Below are 25935 nucleotides of genomic sequence, written 5' to 3'. Positions count from 1 at the left end.
CCGGTGACTCAGGTGAGTCTCTTCACTCCTCCTCGTCACATCCATCCCTCTCTTTCTCACCGCGTCACGTCGCGTCTCCTCTCCCTCACAGATCCATCACGCCGGGAAGCAATGGACGGGAAGGACGCCATGGACGGGAAGGACGCCGTGGAGGACGCAGCTCCACCACTGCCCCAACGCCATCCAGGTCCGCCCCTTCTCCTCTCCCCCCTCTTGGATTTCTTCTTTTCCTGCCTTGCACCCGTCCACTCAAGATCTAAACCAAACAAAAAAAATTATCAATCTTGTTTTTGCTGCATATGCAATAATGGTTGAGGAGGACTCAGTTGTTCACTTCTATAATTGTGCCATAAATCGGTTTACTCTGCTTGAGGGCTGCCGTGGTTAGCTCGATTTGATAGGGTCCTTACTACATATGCTGCAGGGATTTAACTTGACTTGTTAATAATGAGTGTCAATCAATCAAACACAAGGAAACTATAAATGCTTACTATTTCGTATAGTGATCGTTGTGTTGTGTATAGGTAAAACTTGTGCTGTCCTTGTCTACTTCGGAGGCATCATCATGTGTTGTCAATTTAGTTTCTGCCATGGTTTTGGTTTGGTCCTGCTTATGCCAAATCGATCATTCATTGCTTCTGAACATTCTACCTTTAACCTTTGCTTCTGTAAAACCGGCCTTTCTTCTATTGAATGGAGTGTTTGCTTGCTGTGCGGGAAAAGTAGCTCATTCATCGCTGATTTGGCATGTGCAACCAAAGTGGACGGACCACATTTAGGTCCGGTCGCCGTGAGGATCCTCCGGCGGTGCTGGATGTGCCGTGGCGCGGTGGTGCCCCTGGGTGGCGCCTCCGTGCTGCGGTGCCCCTAGTTGGCGCCTTCGTGCCCGTGCTCTCACTGGTGCCGCCGTTGTGGTGCTCTCTGGCAAGCTCCGGCTTGTTGTGGTGGTGTTGGTTGTGATGCTGGTCACACCATAGTGATGGTGTGGCTGCATCCTACTTCGGCTACAACTCCTTTTGGTGAGCTTCTCCTTGCTCCCCTCCTGATCTCTCTAATGCATAGCTCTAGCTCTTGATCTTGTTGGATGTGAGGCTCTATTAGCTGTGGTTAGCTGCTGTAGATGAGCATCAACTTGTATTGGAGCTCTCTGTGATGGATTCTTGCTGTGTCAGGGTTTTGATCAGTGACCATCTATGTGTATTTGTGAAGTATATATACTCCTGTACTGCTCTGTTCTGTTTAGTTGATCCTGGAGTTGTTACTTTGGTCAGTTACTTTACTCATGAACGAATACTCACTTGTTCTTAGTTATTTTACTTCTAATACTGATATGAACAGATACCACTTGGTTTGGCTATTCCTATTTGTCTCTTTCTAATAGCCTATGAACAGATGCTATACTTGGTTTTGGCTGTTACTTTCCTAGTTTTCTACTGATAAGACAGATACTACATCTGATTTGGGCAGTGATGCTGGTCTGAGCCACCCTCTCTTAGGCTTAATTTACATGTGACTATCCCTGTGCTGTGATGAACTAGCCCTGGCACTTCCAGGCTGTCTGAGCACATAATCCCTCGAGTATACCTTGAGGTCTTCTGTAGTTCTCCTTAATAGTTATCTCTTCTAAGATTATCTTGATCTCAAGTACTGGCTCCTACAGCATTGCATTTCACCAAGTGAAATGCTACATTTCTACTCCTAACCCATTCTCTCTTTCTTAGTGTTTTTGTTATGCAGGTTGGAAGAAAAGAAGAAGATCCGGAGAAGATCTTAGTAATAAGATAGTTTTTTTAGGAAAATAGATATTTAGTTTTAGATCATTCCTTGTAATATTTGTTGGATATGTGTTCATGGATATGTGTTGGATATATATGTGTTCATGAGTATTGGTAATATGTGTTGGATATGCTATATTGGTCATATATATATATATCTGTGTTTGATTTTCTGTGAAAATGAATTGATATAAGAAGAAACAGAATTAATGCCTATTTGGTCTTTTTGCCATCTGCCATGGCAGATGGCAAAGAGCCTGCAGCCTTTGCCGTCTGCCAGCAGATGGCAAAGAGCTGTGCCCTTTGCCGTCTGCCAGCAGATGGTAAAGAGCCATGCCCTTTGCCGTTTGCCACTGACGGCAAAGGCCTCTTTGCCATCCGCTGCAAAAAACAGACGGCAAAGAAGGCCTTTGCCGATCCTATCTTTGCCGGAGCCCTTTGCCGTCCGCCAACCTTGCCTTTGCCGTCCGTTATGGCAGACGGCAAAGTACTAGACCTGTAGTGTAATTGGATACAGTTGGCCCATTAGTCTAGCCTGCACTTGGCTCTACGCTCTGAATTTGGCCCAAGAGCAACCTTTTTTTGGACAGAAAGGCAGAGCAGAGAGCTGCATTTCATTGATCAAAAGTTTCTGAATTCCTCATTTCTTCTCTCTTTTTTCAACATATTTAAATGTTGGTCACTTCTTCTCTTTTTGTTTCAACATTTAAACAACTTTAACCAACATTTAAACTAGGTGAATTTCTCATACAATTTCAAGATTACAAATTCCTTCATAATTCATGCCTTTCCATACATTTTCAACATTACAACCAGTGCGATTACCATACCTACAAATGTCCAAAAGTATTTGCAAATGGGTATTGGTAGTGCTTGATCTTCAAGCTTCCTAACTTTCTTCTTCAACATCCTAAGCTCAACAGCTAGCTCTCTGTCAGTGTGTGCTTCGCCCTCCATCTCTTCTTCCGGAGCTCGTGCTGCGGCCACTGCCGTTCGTGGCAGCATGCGCAACCATTCTTCATGCTCTTCTTGCAGTTCATTCATCAGAGTCTTGGCTAGAGCATCGACCCAAAGAAAGAAGCATGTCACCTGCATGAACACCAAACAGATCAACCCATTGCTCAAAGATCCCGACCATGAAAATGGTGCAATTGCCCCAATTCTTACCCCATTCTTGCTGCACACGTAGAACGGACGATTCTGGTTCCTCGGTGTGTGAGAAACCCTCCGATCAACGCCCGCCCGGCACCGTGGACAGACGAAGACAGGCATGTCCACACGTGCCCGGCTCTGCATCCGCGAGGTGGCGCGGGAGCTTGAGGAAGACATGGAGCTCGGAGCCAAAGGGGATCTCAACGCCACCGCGCCCTCCACAGCTAGCTTCCCACCGCCGTGCTCTCTCTCTCGCCATGGTCACCTCCGTGCTCTCTGTCGCCGTGGTCACCGCCGCTGTCGCCCGCTTATATAGCACACCTGCAACGGCTCTCTGCTCAACGGCTCTCTGCTGGGTCCCACAAGCCACGCGTGCAACGGTCTGAATAAAATTGGCCGTCCCTGCCGCCTGGTCCCACCTGTAAGGGACGAGTCAAAAGGTTGACCTGGAGACGGCTGAGTTCACGGAACGAGTCGGTGCGCTCGGACTAGGGGCAAAACTGAGCACATGGACACCACTGAGGGCAAAAAGATAATTAACCCTTTTGAATATGTTCTGATGAATTTTTTAAACTTCGATAACTTTCAACTGACAAAACTTAATAGGGATGAATGACAAAATTGTTAAGCTTTAAAACTAAATCCATAAGTTTCGGAACTTGATCTGCAAAGTGGTCAACCGGGTTTGGCACTTGGGTCAGGCCACTGTTGTGGGAGCTAAAGTGAGTGAAATGTTTTGGGAGTCACATCACGGCCATGCATGCATGGATAGTACTTCCTCCGTTTCTAAATATACGTCTTTTTAGAGATTTCAAATGAACTATCACATACGAATGTATATAAACATATTTTAAAGTATAGGCTCATTTATTTTGCTCGGTATGTACTTACTTGTTGAAATCTCTAGAAATACCTATATTTAGAAACGGATGGATTAGTAGAATAGTAATCCGGTGCGCGCTCAATGGAACTAGCTGGGGTTTGGCAAAACAGCATGATGCGACGATTAGGGCGGTCGGTTAGGACACAAACCTACCGGGATTATAGTAATGGCGGTTGGTCTGGTCGCAAGTTTTCCCGGCTTGTGTCTCGCGGCTGATGAGCACGCACAGCACAGCATGCACAGGGGCAAAAAGGGTTTGCTTCATGGCGTGATGATTGAGACGAGACTGTACGTGCAATTTGTGCGGATCATTTACCCAGTTGATAGCTAGCCAGTAGGCCCTAGCTAGGGTATAGTGTTAGTAGTATTTGGTTGGATTCTCTGGTTTTGGGGCGTCTAGCGGTGGTTAAGGCAGCATGTGAGGCTTCAAGTTTATTATTAGGGTTTGAACCTTGGAATTGTCCAAAACATCCGAAATTGTTTAAGTTTCATTTTTTTTCTTGATACAGGTGTACTGCCTTTTATCTTTGTATATGACAATCATTTATAGGCGTCTGGCGTCAGGTATACTGGCTTGCAATGAACAAACAAAGATGTCATATACAGTATTAGCAAACTAATTTCTCTATGCAATTTAACTGAAATTCTGAGCTTCGCAGTCAGACGTGAAGTCATGGAAAAGGAATGAAAGTGTGGTTAACAAAAGGTGCTTCACGGTTTTGACAATGAAACATTAACGACATTTCCCTAGCAAAGAGAAAGAAATCCTACTTCTTTACACTGAGTCATCGTTCATCAGCGTTGCGCATCTAATATGGAATTAGGGGCTTTGGTTTGGTTAATTAGTCCAGATGCAGCGCTGGCTCACTTAATCCCCAGCCGGTCAGTCAGGTATTTTTTTTTAGAAATCCCCCGGCCTCTGCATCTAGACCGCCACTATATTAATTATTCACACAAGACCTTACAAAGTCATACACCAGTAAAACTAAAACCACCATCTAGACAACATATGTCGCTACACCTATCTAGTTGACGAAGGGATGCTGATACTCTGGGCCTAATACCAAACAGACCTCGCAGCCAAACCTAACATCTAAGACATGAGGTCCCAACCAGGACGCCTGTCGGGTATGGGGCACCCACCAGTCTGGCGCACTCCTCAACCAGGACATCTACCGGGCATGAGGCCGCCGCGGCCACCTGCCACCGCTCCATCTTTAGTACTGTACTGCTGCATCTACCTTGTCTGGTCTAGCTACCGTCGACACCACTACGGTGCCAGACGACGCCACCATCCTGCACTTATCCATCCACACGCGCCCGTCGCCGAAACTCCGCAACGCCATGCCGCCCAACTTCCTTGACCTCTTTTTTGTTTTCGAAAAAAAGTAGGACCAGGCCCAGTTCGGCCCATAGGGGTGATCGGACGGACTAAACCAAACGTTTTAATTGGATGGGGTGGACGGACGAAATTATGGTGGTAAGAAGCAATAGCCCTTTTATTAGTAGGTATAGATATATATATATATATATATATATATATATATATATATATATATAGATGGTAGTTTTTTCGGTTTCATACCCCCAGCGCTCGCGTCGCTCTCCAGGGGGGCGGCACGAGCGAACCCTAGCCGCCGCCGCCCCGTCCCTCGCCTCTGCAGCCCCCGGCCTGGCCGCTGCCGGAGGAGGCCGACGGGCGAAGCCCGCCTTGGAGGACGGCAGCGGCATGGCACTCTTCTCCTCGCGGCGGCGCGTTGCGATGGACGGCGTGGCCTGCTTGTGGCGTGGCGGCGGAAGCCGACGCGGTGGATCTGGCGGTAAACCTCTCGTCACCGTGGCGAGGAGGTTCTGCGTGGCTGACCGACGTCACACGCGAGGGATTCAGGTCGTCTGGATCGATCTCGCGTTGGCGCCTTCATCTTCAGCCGGCGCGGTCAGGGCGGCGTCCCTGGCGTGCGGCGGCGGCCGTTTCCCATCGCCGGTGGGTCGAGTCATTGGCTTGCGTGGCCGGGTGTTGGGTGGCGGCGGTGGCTGCGGATCTGGCGTCCGGGCCAGATCCGTCGTGGTTCGGCTATGGCCGGTCGGCGGCGCGTGATGGGGCCGGGGTGCGGCGGCCGGAGGTCCTCAACCAGCTTTTCGATGACACCATACGTCTATATGGCGAGGGTGTGCTCGGATCCAGTCAGCGGTGAGATCGTGGTGGCGCTACTTCCGGTGAAAATCGCGCCGACTTCGGTCATGGCGGACGATGACGGTGTCTCCGACGCCCCCTGTTGAGGCATCGTCGTTCCAAACTGCGTCAACATGATCGGGATGTTCTGGGGGAAACCCTAGATCTGGGTTTACCGGATCAGACGATGACAGCGCCTTCGTGCTCCCTCCTGAGAGCATCGTTTTGGAGCAGGAGCTGGCTGGAGGGCGTTTTGGAGCAGGAGCTAGCTGGAGGGGACGAGGAGGAGCGGTGTTTTCATCTGTTTTCGAAAAAAAGTAGGACCAGGCCCAGTTCGGCCCATAGGGGTGATCGGATGGACTAAACCAAACGTTTTAATTGGATGGGGTGGACGGACGAAATTATGGTGGTAAGAAGCAATAGCCCTTTTGAGGCATCGTCGTTCCAAACTGCCTCAACATGATCGGGATGTTCTGGGGGAAACCCTAGATCTGGGTTTACCGGATCAGACGATGACAGCGCCTTCGTGCTCCCTCCTGAGAGCATCGTTTTGGAGCAGGAGCTGGCTGGAGGGCGTTTTGGAGCAGGAGCTAGCTGGAGGGGACGAGGAGGAGCGGTGTTTTCATCTACCGTCGGCTGATCCGGTAAACCCAGATCTAGGGTTTCCCCCATAACATCCCGATCATGTTGAGGCAGTTTGGAACGACGATGCCTCAAAAGGGCTATTGCTTCTTACCACCATAATTTCGTCCGTCCACCCCATCCAATTAAAACGTTTGGTTTAGTCCATCCGATCACCCCTATGGGCCGAACTGGGCCTGGTCCTACTTTTTTTCGAAAACAAAAAGAGGTCAAGGAAGTTGGTAACAATGTGAAGATTCGAACCCACGACCAGGCCTTCGGTCCTGAGAACTGCGACCAACTGAGCTAGCTCCGTTCAACATTCAGATTAGAAGATTAATTTTCCTACTAATAGTCCCACCTCGCTTCCTTACACTAAATCCTCCTAATTTATATATGTCTTCTAGATTTCTGGGTCTCAAGGAGGTGTCTCGGAATCAAGAGGATTTCAAACGATCTAGAGAGATACAAGCGGGGAAAAGAGAGATACAAGCGGGGAAAGGAATAATTTGGAGGAAGAGAGACACCGGCAAGAGGGAGGGAGAAGGGAAGGCTGTGCCACAAGAGGACTCAAGCCTCCTAATTAACGAGGGAGGAGGGAGAAGGAAGGCTGTCCAACAAGAGGAGGGGGATCACGCGTGCTAATATTAACGAGGGAAAAAGGAAGGCAAGAGGAATTACGTGGATGGAGAAATTTCATGAAAGAGGAGGCAGGCCCGATTCTCTGCGTCAGGTCGCGACATGCACGCCACCGTACATGCGTACCGTCCACCGCACGGCGGATGAGCGCCGCCGTCCTGCGCTCTCGGTCCAGTTGTCTAGGCTTTTTTGTCTCACTAAGCCGCTGCCGCCGCCCGAGGGATCTCCGACGAACAGAGTACGTACATGCCCTTCTCCAGCCGGTTGATCGGCTCCAGCCACTCCAACCTTCACTTCCTCCTCCACGCCCTACACAGGATGGACATCCGGGTTCATCGGCTCACCGCGTGCTCTGCATGTGTGTTTGTGTGTGCTCCACCTGCGTGCGTTTGCCTGCCGCTGCGTGCATGCCTGGCTTGCGTGCGTGTGTCTGTGTGGTGCGCGCGTGCATGATATACGGCTTCCTGGGCATCCCTTCCTGACGCTGATTCTATGCTGCTGCCGCTTAGTACTTCCCTATACAGTAGCTATATAGAATATGATCTGTGTAAAATTCTTGCAAATTGAACTGACTATTTATTATTTCTTCTATAATATTCTCTAGATCTGATTCTCTTTTGTGCTTTCTATTGCAAAATTACTCAATATACAAAGTATTTAATACAAATCATGAAATCCTCTGGTTCTTTAGACTTCTTTTTGCAGTACAATTGCATAGGAGATATTGGTATGTTTTTCACAAAAAAGAGATTATGAATTCAACGGCAGTGCTTCATCTATTCTGTGATACGCTGTAGTACCACATGAGTACTTTTTTTTCGAAACGGTAACAAAAGGTGTACCTCGTCGATTAATTACAACATGAGTACTACTCCCTCCGTTCCTAAATACTTGTCTTTCTAAGCATTTCAAATGAATATCACATACGGATGTATGTAGACATATTTTAAAGTGTAGATTCACTCATTTTACTCCGTATGTAGTCACTTGTTGAAATGCCTAGAAAGACAAGTATTTAGGAACGGAGGGAGTAGATTCTATGCGATCAGATTATGAATAACTTTGAAGTAGCATGCTCCGTTGAACTCTCACATGGACATTTTGCCATTGTACTACTGCTGGACAATTTGGTCTGGATTTCTATGGTAGTGACTATATGGTTTGTATTTTTTGTGTTGTTAGTTTGATCCAACCGGAACTCATAGTGTTCAAGAATGATGCCTTGTGATGCTCATTTTGTTCAAGTGCAGTGTGCTAGCAGCGTCACTGTTATGATTATTATATAACTTGTGCATCCATGGTCACTTCTTTCAATGTTTTTCAGTTCTTTAATGGTTTTCTTTTGAAAGTTTGGAATTTAGGAAAGTTTATTTCAGGAGCACTAAAACGTTGTTTGGACATTATTCATGGCCCTTCATACTTTGGAGTGCTTTCATTACAGCTTTGCTTCATGCAAAGCTGTTTGAATGATAAATTATTTTTCAGTTTACTCAGCAAAATAAGTAAACCTACACTCTAAAATACATCTATATTCATCTGTATCTAGTCCATATTCAAATCTCTAGGAAGGCTTATCTAGGAACCAATGGAGTATGACTTATATGCATTTTTGCTAGCTTTCGGTGTGCGCCTCTCTGCCGCCGCCGGATGACACCGTTTAGTTATTATTGTGTTGTGCTTATGGATGTTTTCATGGACATGCCAATTATCTTTCCCGTAGCAACGCACGGGCATTTGTGTTAGTCCTTAAAAAAGGAATAGTCCTCCGGGCCGAATCAAATTAGCAATGCAGACGCATGCCAAAGTCCCAATTGCACAGCTTTTTTTTTTTCTAGCTACCCGACATCGATCCTCTAGAGGCGATCGAGATTACCACACCTAACTCATCATCACGCATGCATTAGCATCTTCCTTAGTCGTGTCATACGTGATATAATTACTGGTACTACTAACTCCCAAGGATCGACTCCACCAGCCACATGCCCACTTGCATACGATGTGCATGGCGATCTATCGAACGTGTTAAACATAAGTTTTATGGGAACTGGCTCAACCCTCTATGGGGTGGTCTATCACATATATTTATAAGGTTATACAATATACAGATTATACAGTTGGGCTACGTTACAAAGTCTAACACCCTCCCTCAATCTCAACTCACTCCTGATACATCTAGGAGGTTGAGATTGCGCCTACAAACCTCGAACATAGGAGAAGGTAGAGGCTTGGTGAAGATGTCTGCAAGTTGATCCTTTGAGGAGATAAACTTGATCTGCAGTAGCTTCTGTGCAACACGTTCCCTCATAAAATGATAGTCACTTTCAATGTGTTTGGTTCGTGCATGGAACACCGGGTTTGTCGAAAGAAACGTAACACCGATGTTGTCACACCAAAGAACTGGAGGATGTGACTGGGAGATTCCCAGCTCTCGAAGTAGAGACTCGATCCAAATAAGCTCGATAGTCGCATTGGCAACTGCTTTGTACTCGGCTTCTGTGCTGCTGCGAGAAACAGTGGCTTGCTTGCGTGCACTCCAGGCGATCAAATTAGGGCCCAGAAACACAGCATATCCCCCCGTAGATCGCCTGTCATCCGGACACCCAGCCCAGTCAGCATCTGAAAATGCAGATAGAACGGCAGAGGAACTGGGTCGCAGATGAAGACCATAGGAGACAGACGCACATAACGAAGAATGCGCTTCACTTCAGACCAATGCACATCAGCAGGTGAATGAAGATACTGGCATACCCTGTTAACCGCAAAGGAAAGATCAGGGCGTGTGATCGTCAGATACTGCAAGCCACCAACAATACTCCAATACTCCGTTGCATCCGTAGGAGACAGAATAGTACCAGCAGTAGCCGAGAGCTTGTCAGTGGAGGACATTGGTGTGGGGGATGGCTTACACTTGAGCATACCAGCGCAGCGCAAGAGGTCAAGGGAGTACTTCTTCTGGGTGAGAGCTAAGCTGCCGCGAGACTGATGCGCAACTTCAATACCCAGGAAGAAGTGTAGCCGTCCCAAATTCTTAACCGCAAAATCTCTGCCAAGTGCAGTCACAAGAGAGTCAGCAGCCATTGCAGAGGAGCTGACCAGAATGATATCATCCAAGTACACAAGCAAATACACAGTCACACTGGGGCGCTGAAATAAGAACAGCGAACTATCAGCTGTCGACGGAACGAAGCCATGAGTACAAAGAGTCGAAGCAATGCGAGCATGCCAGGCACGGGGCGCCTGCTTCAGTCCATAGAGAGCCTTCGTCAGACGACAGAGATGATGAGGCTGAGCGTGATCAACAAACCCTGGTGACTGCCGCATGTAAACCTCCTCTTCAAGCAGCCCATGAAGAAAAGCATTCTGCACATCGAGCAGTCGAAGAGACCAACCACGAGAGACTGCAAGAGACAGGAGAAGCCGAATAGTAGTAGGTTTAACAACGGGGCTGAATGTATCCTCATAGTCCAGACCCTGACGCTGTTTAAACCCCTTAGCCACAAGACGCGCCTTGTAGCGCTCAATAGATCCATCGGCATGTCTCTTGACTTTGAAAACCCACTTCGAATCAATGATGTTGACGCGAGGTGGAGGGGGAACTAGTGTCCAGGTCTCATTATGCATAAGAGCGTGGTACTCTTCCTCCATAGCAGCCCTCCAGTGAGGAATACTCATAGCGGCCTCATGACTGTGTGGTTCAGTGGTGGGATCTGCAACAGCATTAGCAAGACAAGCAGCCAGGTATGTGACAGTTCCATCATGACGCTGTTTGGGAAGAACGATACCGCTGCGGCTGCGAGTATGAGGACGTTGCGGTGCAACGATGACAGGAGCAGGCGGCACCGATCCTTGAGGCGTCGGTGAAGGAGGATCGGGCGACGGGGGCCCAGGCGAGGGCCCAGGCGAGGCGTCGAGAGGCTCAGCCGACCCAGGTGAGAGGGGCGGCAGAGACGTACGGGCGGGCGACGTAGGCGATGACGGAGGCGAAGCCGGGCATGGAGACGATGATGAGGACCGCTCGAGCCGCTCGGGTGGGGCCATCGGTGATGTGGGCCGCGCAGGGGCAGCCGTGACTGACACCGGCCCAGGTACGGAGGCATCGCAGGTGCCGGCCCAGTTGCATTGGCAGGCGTGGTTCCAGAGGCGGGGTCGAAGGCGGGAGGCGGTGCATGCACGTGCACCGGCCGATCGACGTGCGTCTCAGGAGATGCATCAGGAAGTAGTTCCAAGCGAGCACCGCGTCCAATTCCTGCACCATGATTAGGTAACAACACAGGCGAATATGCAACATCTTCAAATTGGCCAAGCATAATAAGAGATGAATGCATAGATGGAGGTGTGGTGGGTTGCTGCGGCATGGCGGAGAAGGGGAAGACGTTCTCATCAAAGACAACATCACGGGATATGTAGACACGATTTGTTGGCACGTGAAGGCACTTGTAGCCTTTATGGAGAGAACTGTAACCCAGGAACACACATTTTTTCGACCGAAATTCAAGCTTTCCATGATTATATGGACGAAGATGAGGCCAACAGGCACACCCGAACACCTTAAAGAAGGTTGAGTCAGGAGTTTCATGTAAAAGAAGCTCAATAGGAGTTTTCATATTCAGAACACGCGTAGGTAGTCTGTTAATAAGAAAACACGCTGTAGCAAAGGCATCACTCCAAAAGCGAAAGGGTACGGAGGCGTGAGCCAGGAGTGTGAGTCCGGTCTCAACTACATGTCGATGTTTGCGCTCAACAGCGCCATTCTGCTGATGTGTGTGAGGACATGATAAACGATGAGAGATCCCAAGCTTATTAAATAAAGTGTTGAGGTTGCGATATTCGCCCCCCCCCCCCCCAATCAGCCTGAACATGAATAATTTTATGCTTGAGAAGACGTTCAACATGCACTTGAAACTGAATGAATATATCAAACACATCAGATTTGCGCTTAAGAAGATAAAGCCAGGTAAAGCGACTATAGGCATCAATAAAGCTAACATAGTAGTTGTGAACACTGACAGATGTTTGTGCGGGACCCGACACATCGGAAAACACAAGCTCAAGAGGACTCGTTACTTCCTGAGTAGAGGAAACAAATGGTAACTGATGACTCTTGCCTTGTTGACCGGCATCACACACGGATATCTCCTTATTGCTAGACTCGATAGGCAGCTCATGACGGTGAAGTATATGGCGAACTATGGGAGTGGCGGGGTGACCAAGGCGAGAGTGCCACTGGGACGGCGACACACGAACACCGCTGAAAACGCGCGGGGCGGATGGATCCTCCAAGCGGTATAAGCCATGGCTCACGTGGCCACTAAGCAGAATTTCCCGCGTGGCTCGGTCCTTGACAAAAAGATCAAACGGGTGAAATTCACATAGGACATTGTTATCAAGAGTGAGTTTTGGAACAGATAACAAATTAAGAGTCACCGAGGGGACCCGTAAAATATTACGAAGATGAAGCTGCCTAGATGGATGACTAGTTAAGAGAGATGCTTGGCCAACGTGAGAGATGGGCATACCTACACCGTTAGCGGTGTGAACCTTGTCGTGACCGTAGTAGGGCTGGTGAGTGGACAGCTTGGCGAGCTCGTTCGTCATATGATTCGTGGCGCCGGTGTCCATATACCATGCGGGATCAATCGGGTATGACGGCGTAAAACCTCGGTCGGCGCGTGTGTCCTTGCCCTTGGCGGCAACATGGGCAGCAGGAGGGCCAAAATCTGCCATGGCAAATTGGCGCTCATTGCCTTTGCCATCATTGCCGATGCCGAGGAAGCTCCGCTGAAATCGTTTGTGGCACTTGGAGGCGAGGTGCTTGTCACGACCGCAGAGCTGGCATCGCACGGGGCCCTCACCCGAGGTCGGCGCGGCAGGGGGGTTGGCAACCCGGGCGACCGAAGGAGACGCAGGCGGGCGATGTCCGCGCGATGCCCAAAAGGCCGCTGGCTGGTCGGCGAGAGTGGCGACGGAGCAGCGAGCCTCGATGCGTTGCTCGGTGAAGAACAGGCGGGAGAAGAGCTCGTGCGGAGGAAGCGGCGGCTTGGCGTTGTGGACAGCCTCAGCAAGGTTGTCGTACTCGGCGTCGAGGCCCTTGATAACATAGCCGGTGAACTCCTCATCACTCAGCGGTCGACCAATAGAGGTCAGTGTGTCCGCCAAGACCTTGATTTTGTTGAAGTATGTGGTGGCAGATGAGTCCAGTTTCTTGATGTCATCAAGCTTGCTGCAAAGAGCCATCGAGTGGGCGGTGGAGGTCTGGGCGAACGCATGCTCCCGAGTCGTCCACGCATCGAAGGAGGAGGCATCAAAGAGGCAAAGGCCAGCGAGCCCGTCTCCCAGGGAGCCCTGGATGGCGGACAGGATCGCCTGGTCTTGCTGCACCCACACACGGTGCGCCGGGTTGATTGCCGGGCCGTGAACAGTGGGTATAACCTGCGGCGGACACGGCAGGGAACCATCGACATAGCCAAGGAGGGAGCGGCTGCGAAGCAGCAGTAGAACCTTGGCACGCCAAAACAGATAGTTGTCAGGCGTGAGGCGAGTGGTGATTAGGTTGTCGAAGTGAAACGGCCCGGAGGACACGGCGGCGTCGGTGGCAGGGACAGCGGACGCCGCAGAAGCGGCGGGTGCCACAGCCGCGAGCGGGGCATCGGAGGCCCCCGAGGCCGCCGGCAGGATGGCGAGTGTCGAGGACGAACCAGCAAGGGCCGCGGGTGGCGCCATCATCGCGGCGGTGGAGATCGCCACCGTCGAAGTCGTGGGAGATGGCGGGATCGGAGTCGAGAACATCGAGCCGACGGCGGTAGTGCCGAAGAATTGAGGCCTCGGCGAAGCACCGGCGTGGGCGGGTAGGTTGAGGAGGGCGGCAAACATCACGGGGATGGCCCCGGAGCTGGCGGCGCCCGAGGCGGAAGCGGTCATGGCAGCGGCGGCGGCGGCCCTAGGGTTGGGGGTGCGGCGGCGGCGGCTGAGGTGGAGTAGGACCTAGGGTTAGGCTGATACCATGTTAAACATAGGTTTTGTGGGAACTGGCTCAACCCTCTATAGGGTGGCCTATCACATATATTTATAAAGTTATACAATATACAGATTATACAGTTGGGCTACGTTACAAAGTCTAGCAGAACGTGTGCCGGATAAACTAGTAGCAGCATCGATGCTCTTTGGTGCCTCAGAATCTGCATTATTCTGGAGCTAAGCCTGTGCCTCCTTGACACGGAGGCTCCGAAGCCACATGCGCGCCGCCGGCGCGTTGCATTGATTCGGATTCCCTCGGCCCGGTCGACTGCGGCGGCGATCTTGGCTGGTGGCTCGATCGACCTGATGATGCAGGTGCATGCATGGAGTGGCGTGCAGGATATTAGCGCCACGCAGGCATGCCGGTCCATGTGATACATGGCCATCTGAGATTATAAAAGAGGAAATGTTAGGCGACCTCCGTTTTTTTAGATTTTCAACGTCGATAATCAAATCGGCTACTCATAAAAAAAAAATCGGCTAGTAACATGGCCATCTGACATTTAAAACCGGCTAGCCACACACCAAAACCCACCTCCGAGCTAGTACCAGTGATTTGGCCGTCCCTTTTACGTTTTCAACGTCGATAATCATGTCGGGTTGGAGTTATTCGTACATCCTAAAACCCACAGATAGGTCCCAAATCGGAGGAGCTCTAGGGGAGTTCGGACGTTTATCACGTTGGACTCCAAAATCTCTAACCCATCCAAAAGCTTTATCCGGCTTTTTGGCTCTAGAACCCCTTCATTGATTCACGCTCGACTAAACCAGTCATCCGCCCATCCGCATTCACATCGGACATGATTGGCCCGCCGCCTACCCGCATTCACCCTCTCGCACCGTCTGAGAAGCCTATTGTAGCTACCCACATTCACACCTCTGCCGCTCCATGCATACCTTGGTTATTTAAAACCGGCTAGCCACACCCCAAAACCTACCTCCGTTCCCCTTCCCCCACCGCCCAAGACGTTGTTCGCCGTCCGACCACCCCTAGTTTGCATCTGTGTTTGTCGTCCGCCGTCCGGCTCACTGGTTCAAGCAGTTGTCGGCGCAACTGATGACATGCCTTGCAACCGCTCTCTCCTCACCCCTCCCACGCTCCCATTCACCCACATCAACTAACATGGCTCGTCAGCGTCAGTGATCACTCCGGCGGCACCCCCTCCTTACTCACTCCCAGCTAGAACCACTCCCACTAGCCCACCCCACCTGCTTGTCGGCCACCACTACTTTGCTGCCCGGTTACCCTCTCCACGTCCACATAGGGCAATTCACCCGACACCGCTTCACTAGTGTCGACAATGCTATGGGCATCGAGTTCTAAGAGTAGATCTCCTAGGCTTTTGTACTCCCATCACCTCACTCGTAGCAGTATCACCGACTATGCATCTACTTCTCCAAGAGCACTCTATCCTACATGCCACTTGTGGCAGTTGCGCTGCAGAGTTCCTTCTCACCCAACTGGACAGTTCGAACTTTACATTCCATGTCGCTTCTGCCACCATTGCTAGATCCTCCTCCAACAAGAAACGACACACCACATAAACCTCCTTTTCGCCATCCATCCACTCCCTAGTGATCCTACGCAACATCCTCTTTTGCAACACCACATTAGTGCCAAAGCCTAACCCAACTAATAAGGGTACCGCGTGATCCCTGTGGGTGAGTGGTGGGATTGAGCCCATGATTAGCCCCGCACGAGTCCAAGGAGTCCTTCCTGAGACATTTAGTCCAACCCCGCAGCGAGTTCACGTCTGGCAAGGAAGGACGCGAGGCAGATACCCCTCGAACTCCTCGAAAGGAGGCAGAGCATTCTCCAACAAAGCAAGAATCAAGCTGCTCACAACCAGGAGACCAAGATAGGAAGGGATCATACCGACTGAAGAGAGGGTATAAATAACCACACGCCAAGACCAGGATGTGGACTTCACGACGCCTAAGACGACGGAACCGAAGCGTTAGTTTTAACCTAGATTAGATTCAATCTTAGACAACCCGTCAAGATCGACCACCAAATTTCCCACTGACTTCGTGGCAATGTCAGTGGACCCCTAATTTGTACTCATTGATATATATAATTTCGGACAAGCAAGATTAGGGTTGTTACTTGAATCCCAAGGGCCCAATCCTGGGTAAAATCGTCCCGAGCCCATCAGTAACTTGAGTTTACGTCCCGTTATCATATAAATCCATATACACTACTGGACCGTTGTTGTTGTTTGGGTACTATGCGAACACTGTCAACATCTAGCGCCAACTCCAGAAAAAACTTCTAAATGAAAGAAAAGGACCACAAAAATGTGGCCTCATAACTTCATGGGTCATGGTACATTGATACATCTCATCCACAACAGAACTGCATATACTCCATATAGCCCACACTATGCCAGAGGGCACAGGCCTTATCCAAGATTGCACTCTCCAATCAAACATAATACCACGCATGACATCCATAGTTAGACTAGCAATTCCTGGAGGAGGCTGGCCCTTACAGCATCTAGAAGAAAGGACTTAAACTTGCAACTAGCTACAAATTGCACAACCATGCAATTATAATTAATTAAAAGTTGATAGTACTCTAACTCTCACACGACGAGGGCCTTTGCCCTTCCATTCCATGGAGTGGTACTTAAGAACTGATCAGCAGGAGCGAACAACGCCATGCATCAGGTTCCAGATATGCTTTTTGTTAGCAATCTTGTGAGACCTGACTAGCTGATGCCTGATAGTGTGGTTGATTTAGATAACTGTTAGCGCGGTGGGTGAGGCGGGCCGGCCTACACCTTGATGAAAGTGTGATACGGGCTCTGCACGGCCTGGGCCGCGAGCGCTGCCTGGAGCTTGATGTCCTTGAGGGCAGGGTCCTCGAGGAGCAGCACCTTGTCCTTGTCCCTCACCCCAACCATGTGGAGGTGGTCGCTGTCCTCCCTCTCCTTGCCCCTGAACAGCAGCCTCTGCTCCCTCGGCTCCAGCCCCGTCACCATGGATACTACCACCTTCAGCTCACCTGCACAAATTAATTTTGCAAACACATGTTAGACCTTGATCCAGAGAACTAAGTGTACTTGATTTACTATATTCAGTGATAAAAAAACACATTGCTTTGTACTACTAGCAAGCAAGATGGAGGAGAGTTCCACTTAGGTTCCTACTCTGAACCATCGTGTGTACATTTTTCAATGATAAAAAACAGATTGAGTTTAGGCTTTGTACTAAAAAACTATGAACCATCTTGTGCACGGTGGCAGGTCAGGAAGCCTTCCTTCCGGCAGGTCCGTGCATTCTTTTAAAAAAATCACAAGGACGAGGAACGACGCTATGATTTAGTACTCTACTGATGGAGCTGCTAGGAAGAAGATGGGGGTACTCTTATGATTTACTCACCAAAAGTGCAGGTAGCTCCAATGGACACCTCATGCCAGGAGTGCCCGGTGGCCACCCTGACCGTGATGATCTCGACGTCCCCCCTCCCGTCCCTCCTCTGCACCAGCATGCCCCCCGGCCGCACCTCCCACTCGATCTCCCCGCTGCCGCCGCCGCCACGGATGCCACCGGAGGCATCGCTGCCGTTGTCGCTGCTGCTGCTGCAGCTGCTACTAGACCTGCTCATCTTGGAGGAGCTCCTCCTGAAGAGCCTCTTGGGGTTGGGGCACCTCAGCTTCATCATCGTCGAAAATGGCAGCTAATCTTTCCTTGCAGTTGGTGCTGAGGCGCAGTTGAGCTGGTGGTGGCTGTAGGAACAGGGCTTGCTGTGTATATATAGCCATATAGGAGGCGAGCTAGCTGTAGTAGGGTGGCAACAGGACAAGCTTTGGAAGCGTGCGGCTATTTGTCAAAGGCATCAACGAAGGGGACACTGCGACAGGCGAACTTGGCACAGTCCAAAGCGGCAGGCCAGGCTCTCAAAAGGAGAACAACGTGTGAAAGGAAAAAGCTTCCCGACAGAGGACAAAAAAGAACACAAATCTTATATTTAGTCCTTTGACCATGCGATCATTTCCGCAGGAGTCATTACAGGTCTGTAAACACAAATCTTATATTTGGTCCGATCGAGAGCTTCCGTGAAGCTACGGCGCTGACACATGGACCCGCATTAACTCCACTGTCGTTTCAGACTGTCACTGACGTGTGGGCCCAACATAATTTGTCAACTGTCTATGCACATTTCAGTGTTTCCTTAGGACAACTCCAATGCAGATTAAAAAAACTCCAACGCAGATACTCAAATCGAACACAACAAACCGGACGAATTTTAAGGAAGTTCCACGCATTACATTCAAACCGGACGATATGTAACAGTTCAACTGAACTAACCTGTGGTTGGATGGTTAGAGGGATTGTGGTATTCCAGCCCACCAGGGTTCAAGTCTTTGTGCTTGTATTTATTCCTAAATTTATTTTAGGATTTCCGGCGATGCGCATTCAGTGAAAGGAGACGTTCATGTCGATGACGAGGTGCCTACGATGACTTCGTAAATTTCAAAATGATATGTCGGCTCAGTCTTTCGGATGTGCTCATAGGGGTAGGGTGTGCGTGTGTGTTCATAGGGGTGAGTGTATGCACGTGTATATAACCGTTTGCATCGGTACTGGGTTAAGAAAAACAAGTTCACCTAATAAAATAAAATAAAACTAAACTACGCGAGGCAGCGGATAGTGACATCGTACGCATGGCCGCCTTGGCTGGCGGCACCTCCTCGTCGTTTCCATCGTCGTTGTTGCCATGAGAGTCATCCTCGTCATGGTCCTTCAAGCGTGGAAGGGCGCATAGGGGTCAAAAAAGAACTGTTCGGCCACCGCGTTGGCGCTGGCGATTGGATGCCTTGCCCTTGTTACCAATGGCACAGCGCGCTCAGACTCGGCTAGCCTCACTTTGAGTAGCTTGTCACTAAGACTGCGTCGCCGTCGGGCTGACGTCTGCGTGGTGGTCCTTGGCCGGTCCTCGGCCCAGAACAACGCGAGGTCGGGGTCGAAGCCACGTCCGACGTCACGAACGCGACATGGCGCGCCACTCTCGTCGCGGCCCTAGATGTCGCCTTCACATCAATTGTCGTGGTGCCAGACAACCTGTTGCTGCCGTCGGGACCGAGGTAGTGCAGGATGTGCCCGCATGTGTTTGCGAGCGCCGAGGAGGGCATCCCTCCTTCTTCATGACAATCTGGCGCCACTGGCTCCCAGTCGACCGACGGCGGTGATGGCGACGCCCTCACATTGCCTCGTCATAGACGGCTCGACCGTTATGCCAACCGGATGAAGCATCCAACCTGGCTGCGGAGCGGGGAGGGCGGCTCCTCCTTGGCGTGACATTTGAGTTGGACGTCGCGGTATCGGGGGGGGTGTTGGAAATATGCCCTAGAGGCAATAATAAATTGGTTATTATTATATTTCCTTGTTCATGATAATTGTTTATTGTTCATGCTATAATTGTATTAACTGGAAACCGTAATACATGTGTGAATACATAGATCGTAATATGTCCCTAGTAAGCCTCTAGTTGACTAGCTCGTTGATCAATAGATGGTCATGGTTTCCTAACCATGGACATTGGATGTCGTTGATAACGGGATCACATCATTAGGAGAATGATGTGATGGACAAGACCCAATCCTAAGCATAGCGCAAGATCGTGTAGTTCGTTTTGCTAGAGCTTTTCTAATGTCAAGTATCGTTTCCTTAGACCATGAGATTGTGCAACTCCCGGATATCGTAGGAATGCTTTGGGTGTACCAAACGTCACAACATAACTGGGTGGCTATAAAGGTACACTACAAGTATCTCCGAAAGTGTATGTTGGGTTGGCACGAATCAAGACTGGGATTTGTCACTCCATATGACGGAGAGGTATCTCTGTGCCCACTCAGTAATGCATCATCATAATGAGCTCAATGGGACTAAGGAGTTGGTCACGGGATCATGCGTTACGAAACGAGTAAAGAGACTTGCCAGTAACGAGATTGAACAAGGTATGGGGATACCGATGATCGAATCTCGGGCAAGTAACACACCGATGGACAAAGGGAATTGTATACGGGATTGACTGAATCCCCAACATCGTGGTTCATCCGATGAGATCATCATGGAACATGTGGGAGCCAACATGGGTATCCAGATCCCTCTGTTGGTTATTGGCCGGAGAGATGTCTCGGTCATGTCTGCATGGTTTCCGAACCCGTAGGGTCTACACACTTAAGGTTCGGTGACGCTAGAGTTGTTATGGAAAATTGTATGTGGTTACCGAAGGTTGTTCGGAGTCCCGGATGAGATCCCGGACGTCACGAGGAGTTCCGGAATGGTCCGGAGGTAAAGATTTATATATGGGAAGTCCAGTTTCAGTCACCGGAATGGTTTCGGGGGTTATCGGTATCGTACCGGGACAACCGAAAGGTGTCCGGAGGTCCACCGGGTGGGGCCACCTACCTCGGGGGACTTAATGGGCTGAATAAGGGTGGGAACTAGCCCCCTAGTGGGCTGGTGCGCCCCCAAGGGCCCAAGGCTCCTAGGGTTAGAAACCCTAGGGGGTGGGGGCGCCTCCCGGCAAACTTGGGGGGCAAGTCCCCCCATGGCCGCCGACCCCCCTCTAGATGCATCCGGCCCCCTCTCACTTCACCCTAAAAATAGAGGGGGTGGGAGGGCAGCCGCACCCTTCCCCTGGCGCAGCCCTCCCCCTCTCCAACACCTCCTCCTCCGTAGTGCTTGGCGAAGCCCTGTCGGAGAACTGCAAGCTCCACCACCACGTCGTCGTGCTGCCGGAGCTCTCCCTCAACTTCTCATGTCCCCTTGCTGGATTAAGAAGGAGGAGACATCCCCGGGCTGTACGTGTGTTGAACGCGGAGGTGCCATCTGTTCGGCACTTGGATCGGATCTTCCGTGATTTGAATCGCCGCGAGTACAACTCCATCAACCGCGTTCTTGTAACGCTTCCGCTTAGCGATCTTCAAGGGTATGAAGATGCACTCCCTCTCTCTCTCGTTGCTAGCATCTCCTAGATTGATCTTGGTGACACGTAGGAATTTTTTTTGAATTATTACTACGTTCCCCAACAGTGGTATCAGAGCTAGGTCTATGCGTAGATTCTATGCACGAGTAGAACACAAGTAGTTGTGGGCGATGATTTGTTTAGTTTGCTTACCGAGTTACCGTTACTAGTCTTATCTTGAATCGGCGGCATTTTGGGATGAAGCGGCCCGGACCGACCTTACATGTAGGCTTACGTGAGACTGGTTCCACCGACTGACATGCACTTGATGCATAAGGTGGCTAGCGGGTGTCTGTCTCTCCCACTTTAGTCGGATCGGATTCGATGAAAAGGGTCCTTATGAAGGGTAAGTAGCAATTGGCATATCACCGTTGTGGCTTTTACGTAGGTAAGACACATTCTTGCTAGAAACTCATAGCAGCCACGTAAAACATGCAACAACAATTAGAGGACGTCTAACTTGTTTTCGCAGGGTATGCTATGTGATGAGATATGGCCAAAAGGATGTGATGAATGATATATGTGTTGTATGAGATTGATCATGTTCTTGTAATAGGAATCACGACTTGCATGTCGATGAGGATGACAACCGGCAGGAGCCATAGGAGTTGTCTTAATTTATTGTATGACCTGCGTGTCATTGAAAACGCCATGTAATTACTTTAGCTTATTGCTAACTGTTAGCCATAGTAGTAGAAGTAATAGTTGACGAGACAACTTCATGAAGACACGATGATGGAGATCATGATGATGAAGATCATGGTGTCATGCCGGTGACGAAGGTGATCATGTCGCGCCTCGAAGATGGAGATCAAAAGGCTCAAGATGATATTGGCCATATCATGTCACTTTATGATTTGCATGTGATGTTTGTCTTGTTTACATCTTATTTGCTTAGAACGACAGTAGCATAAATAAGATGATCCCTCACTAAAATTTCAAGAGATGTGTTCCCCCTAACTGTGCACCGTTGCGAAGGTTCGTTGTTTCGAAGCACCACGTGATGATCGGGTGTGATAGATTCTAACGTTCGCATACAATGGGTGTAAGCCAGATTTACACATGCAAAACACTTAGGTTGACTTGACGAGCCTAGCATGTACAGACATGGCCTTGGAACATGAGAGACCGAAAGGTCGAACATGAGCCGTATAGCAGATACGATCAATATGGAGATGTTCACCGTTGATGACTAGTCTGTCCCACGTGATGATCGGACATGGCCTAGTCGATTCGGATCATGCATCACTTAGATGACTATAGGGATGTCTATCTGAGTGGGAGTTCATTAAATAATTTGATTAGATGAACTTAATTGTCATGAACATAGTCTAAATATATTTACAATATGTCTTGTAGATCAAATGACCCATGCTAATGTTGCCCTCAACTTCAACGCGTTCCTAGAGAAAACCAAGCTGAAAGACGATGGTAGCAACTATATGGACTGGGTCCGTAACTTGAGGATCATCCTCATAGCTGCCAAGAAAGCATATGTCCTTGAAGCACCGCTAGGTGAAGCACCCATTTTCCCAGCAACTCAAGACGTTATGAACGCCTGGCAGTCGCGTAGTGATGATTACTCCCTGGTTCAGTGCGGCATGCTTTACAGCTTAGAACCGGGGCTCCAAAAGCGTTTTGAGAAGCACGGAGCATATGAGATGTTCCAAGAGCTGAAAATGGTTTTCCAAGCTCATGCCCGGGTTGAGAGATATGAAGTCTCCGACAAGTTCTACAGTTGTAAGATGGAGGGAAACAGTTCTGTCAGTGAGCATATACTCAAGATGTCTGGGTTGCACAACCGCTTGTCTCAGCTGGGACTTAATCTTCCAGATGACTCGGTCATTGACAGAATCCTCGAGTCGCTTCCACCTATCTACAAGAGCTTTGTGATGAACTACAATATGTAAGGGATGGAAAAGACCATTCCTGAGTTATATTCAATGCTGAAATCAGCAGAGGTGGAGATCAAAAAGGAACATCAAGTGTTGATGGTGAATAAGACCACTAGTTTCAAGAAAGGCAAGGGTAAGAAGAACTTCAAGAAGGACGGCAAGGGGGTTGCCGCGCCCGGTAAATCAGTTGCCGGGAAGAAGCCAAAGAATGGACCCAAGCCCCAGACTCAGTGCTTTTATTGCAAGGGAAATGGTCACTGGAAGCGGAACTGCCCCAAATACTTAGTGGATAAGAAGGCCGGCAACACCAAAGGTATATATGATATACATGTTATTGATGTGTACCTTACCAGCACTCGTAGTAGCTCCTGGGTATTTGATACCGGTGCGGTTGCTCATATTTGTAACTCAAAACAGGAGCAGCGGAATAAGCGGAGACTGGCGAAGGACGAGGTGACGATGCGCGTCGGGAATGGTTCAAAGGTCGATGTGATCGTCGTCGGCACGCTACCTCTATATTTACCTACGGGATTAGTTTTAAACCTCAATAATTGTTATTTAGTGCCAGCTTTGAGCATGAACATTGTATCTGGATCTCGTTTAATGCGAGATGGCTACTCATTTAAATCTGAGAATAATGGTTGTTCTATTTATATGAGAGATATGTTTTATGGTCATGCCCCGCTGGTCAATGGTTTATTTTTTATTGAATCTCAAACATGATGTTACACTTATTCATAGTGTGAATACCAAAAGATGTAAGGTTGATAATGATAGTCCCACATACTTGTGGCACTGCCGCCTTGGTCACATTGGTGTCAAACGCATGAAGAAACTCCATGCAGATGGACTTTTGGAGTCTCTTGATTATGAATCATTTGACACGTGCGAACCATGCCTCATGGGCAAAATGACCAAGACTCTATTCTCCGGAACAATGGAACGAGCAACCAACTTGTTGGAAATAATACATACTGATGTATGCGGTCCAATGAGCGTTGAGGATCGCGGTGGCTATCGTTATGTTCTCACCCTCACTGATGACTTAAGTAGATATGGGTATGTCTACTTAATGAAACACAACTCTGAGACCTTTGAAAAGTTCAAGGAATTTCAGAGTGAGGTAGAGAATCAACGTGACAGGAAAATAAAGTTCTTACGATCAGATCGTGGAGGAGAATATTTGAGTCACGAGTTTGGTACGCAGTTAAGGAAATTTGGAATTGTTTCAAACCTCACGCCGCCTGGAACACCTCAGCGTAATGCTGTGTTCGAACGTCGTAATCGCACTCTATTGGATATGGTGCGATCTATGATGTCTCTTACGGATCTACCGCTATCATTTTGGGGTTATGCTTTAGAGACTGTCGCATATTCACTTTAAATAGGGCTACATCGAAATCCGTTGAGACGACACCGTATGAATTATGGTCTGGGAAGAAACCTAAGCTGTCGTTTCTGAAAGTTTGGGGATGCGATGCTTATGTCAAGAAACTTCAACCTGAAAAGCTCGAACCCAAGTCGAAAAAATGTGTCTTCATAGGATACCCTAAGGAAACTATTGGGTATACCTTCTACCTCAGATCCGAAGGCAAGATCTGTTGCCAAGAATGGATCCTTTCTGGAGAAAGAGTTTCTCTCGAAAGAAGTGAGTGGGAGGAAAGTAGAACTCGATGAGGTACTCCCTCTTGAACCGAAGAGTAGCGCAGCTCAGGAAGATGCTTTTGTGGTGCCTGCACCGACTAGAGAGGAAGTTAATGATAATGATCATGAAACTTCGGATCAAGTTACTGAACTTCGTAGGTCCAGGAGGACACATTCCGCACCAGAGTGGTACGGCAACCCTGTCCTAGAAATCATGTTGTTAGACAACGGTGAACCTTCGAACTATGAAGAAGCGATGGCGGGCCCGAATTCCAACAAATGGCTTGAGGCCATGAAATTCGAGATATGATCCATGTATGAAAACGAAGTATGGACTTTGACAGACTTGCCGGATGATCGGCGAGCCGTAGAGAATAAATGGATCTTGAAGAAGAAGACTGACGCGGATGGTAATGTGACCATCTATAAGGCTCGGCTTGTCGCTAAGGTTATTGCTACCTCTTGAGCATGTGTTGGTTTTCCCTTGAAGTGGAAAGGGTGATGCAGCAAAGTAGCGTAAGTATTTCCCCTCAGTTTTTGAGAAGCAACGCGATAAACAGGTTGTCAATCCCTTCACGGCCACTTGCAAAAGTGAGATCTGATATAGATGGTAAGATAATATTTTTGGTATTTTTATGATAAAGATTAAAAGTAAAGAAAGCAAAATAAACGGCGCCAGAAATAACTAGTTGTCGGGAGATTAATATGATGGAAAATAGACCCGGGGGCCATAGGTTTCACTAGTGGCTTCTCTCAAGATAGTAGAAGTATTACGGTGGGTGAACAAATTACTGTCGAGCAATTGATAGAAAAGTGCATATTTATGAGAATATCTAGGCATGATCATGTATATAGGCATCACGTCCGTGACAAGTAGACCGACTCCTGCCTGCATCTACTACTATTACTCCACACATCGACCACTATCCAGCATGCATCTAGAGAATTAAGTTCATAAGAACAGAGTAACGCATTAGGTAAGATGACATGATATAGAGGGATAAACTCAAGAAATATGATATAAACCCCATCTTTTTATCCTCGATGGCAACAATACAATACGTGTCGTTTCCCTTTCTGTCACTGGGATCGAGCACCGCAAGATTGAACCCAAAGCTAAGCACTTCTCCCATTGCAAGAAAGATCAATCTAGTAGGCCAAAC

The 25935-nt window shown here is 49.0% G+C and overlaps 1 protein-coding gene across 1 annotated transcript; it reads right to left on the bottom strand.

Moving 5' to 3' along the window:
* Positions 1-16566: 16566 nt before the first annotated feature.
* LOC109758017 (BAG family molecular chaperone regulator 3) lies at positions 16567-18050 on the bottom strand. The gene is made up of 2 exons (XM_020316862.3): positions 17642-18050; positions 16567-17264 (listed from the first exon to the last, which is right to left on the bottom strand). The coding sequence occupies exons 1-2, from the start codon at positions 17922-17924 to the stop codon at positions 17035-17037; spliced, it is 513 nt and encodes a 170-aa protein (XP_020172451.1). The 5' UTR covers positions 17925-18050; the 3' UTR covers positions 16567-17034.
* Positions 18051-25935: the final 7885 nt, after the last annotated feature.

Source organism: Aegilops tauschii, chromosome 2 (assembly GCF_002575655.3).
Source record: "Aegilops tauschii subsp. strangulata cultivar AL8/78 chromosome 2, Aet v6.0, whole genome shotgun sequence".
In the NCBI taxonomy this organism is placed as follows: domain Eukaryota; kingdom Viridiplantae; phylum Streptophyta; class Magnoliopsida; order Poales; family Poaceae; genus Aegilops; species Aegilops tauschii.
Note: the sequence above shows the minus strand (reverse complement) of the source record. Positions and strands in the feature narration are given on the sequence as shown.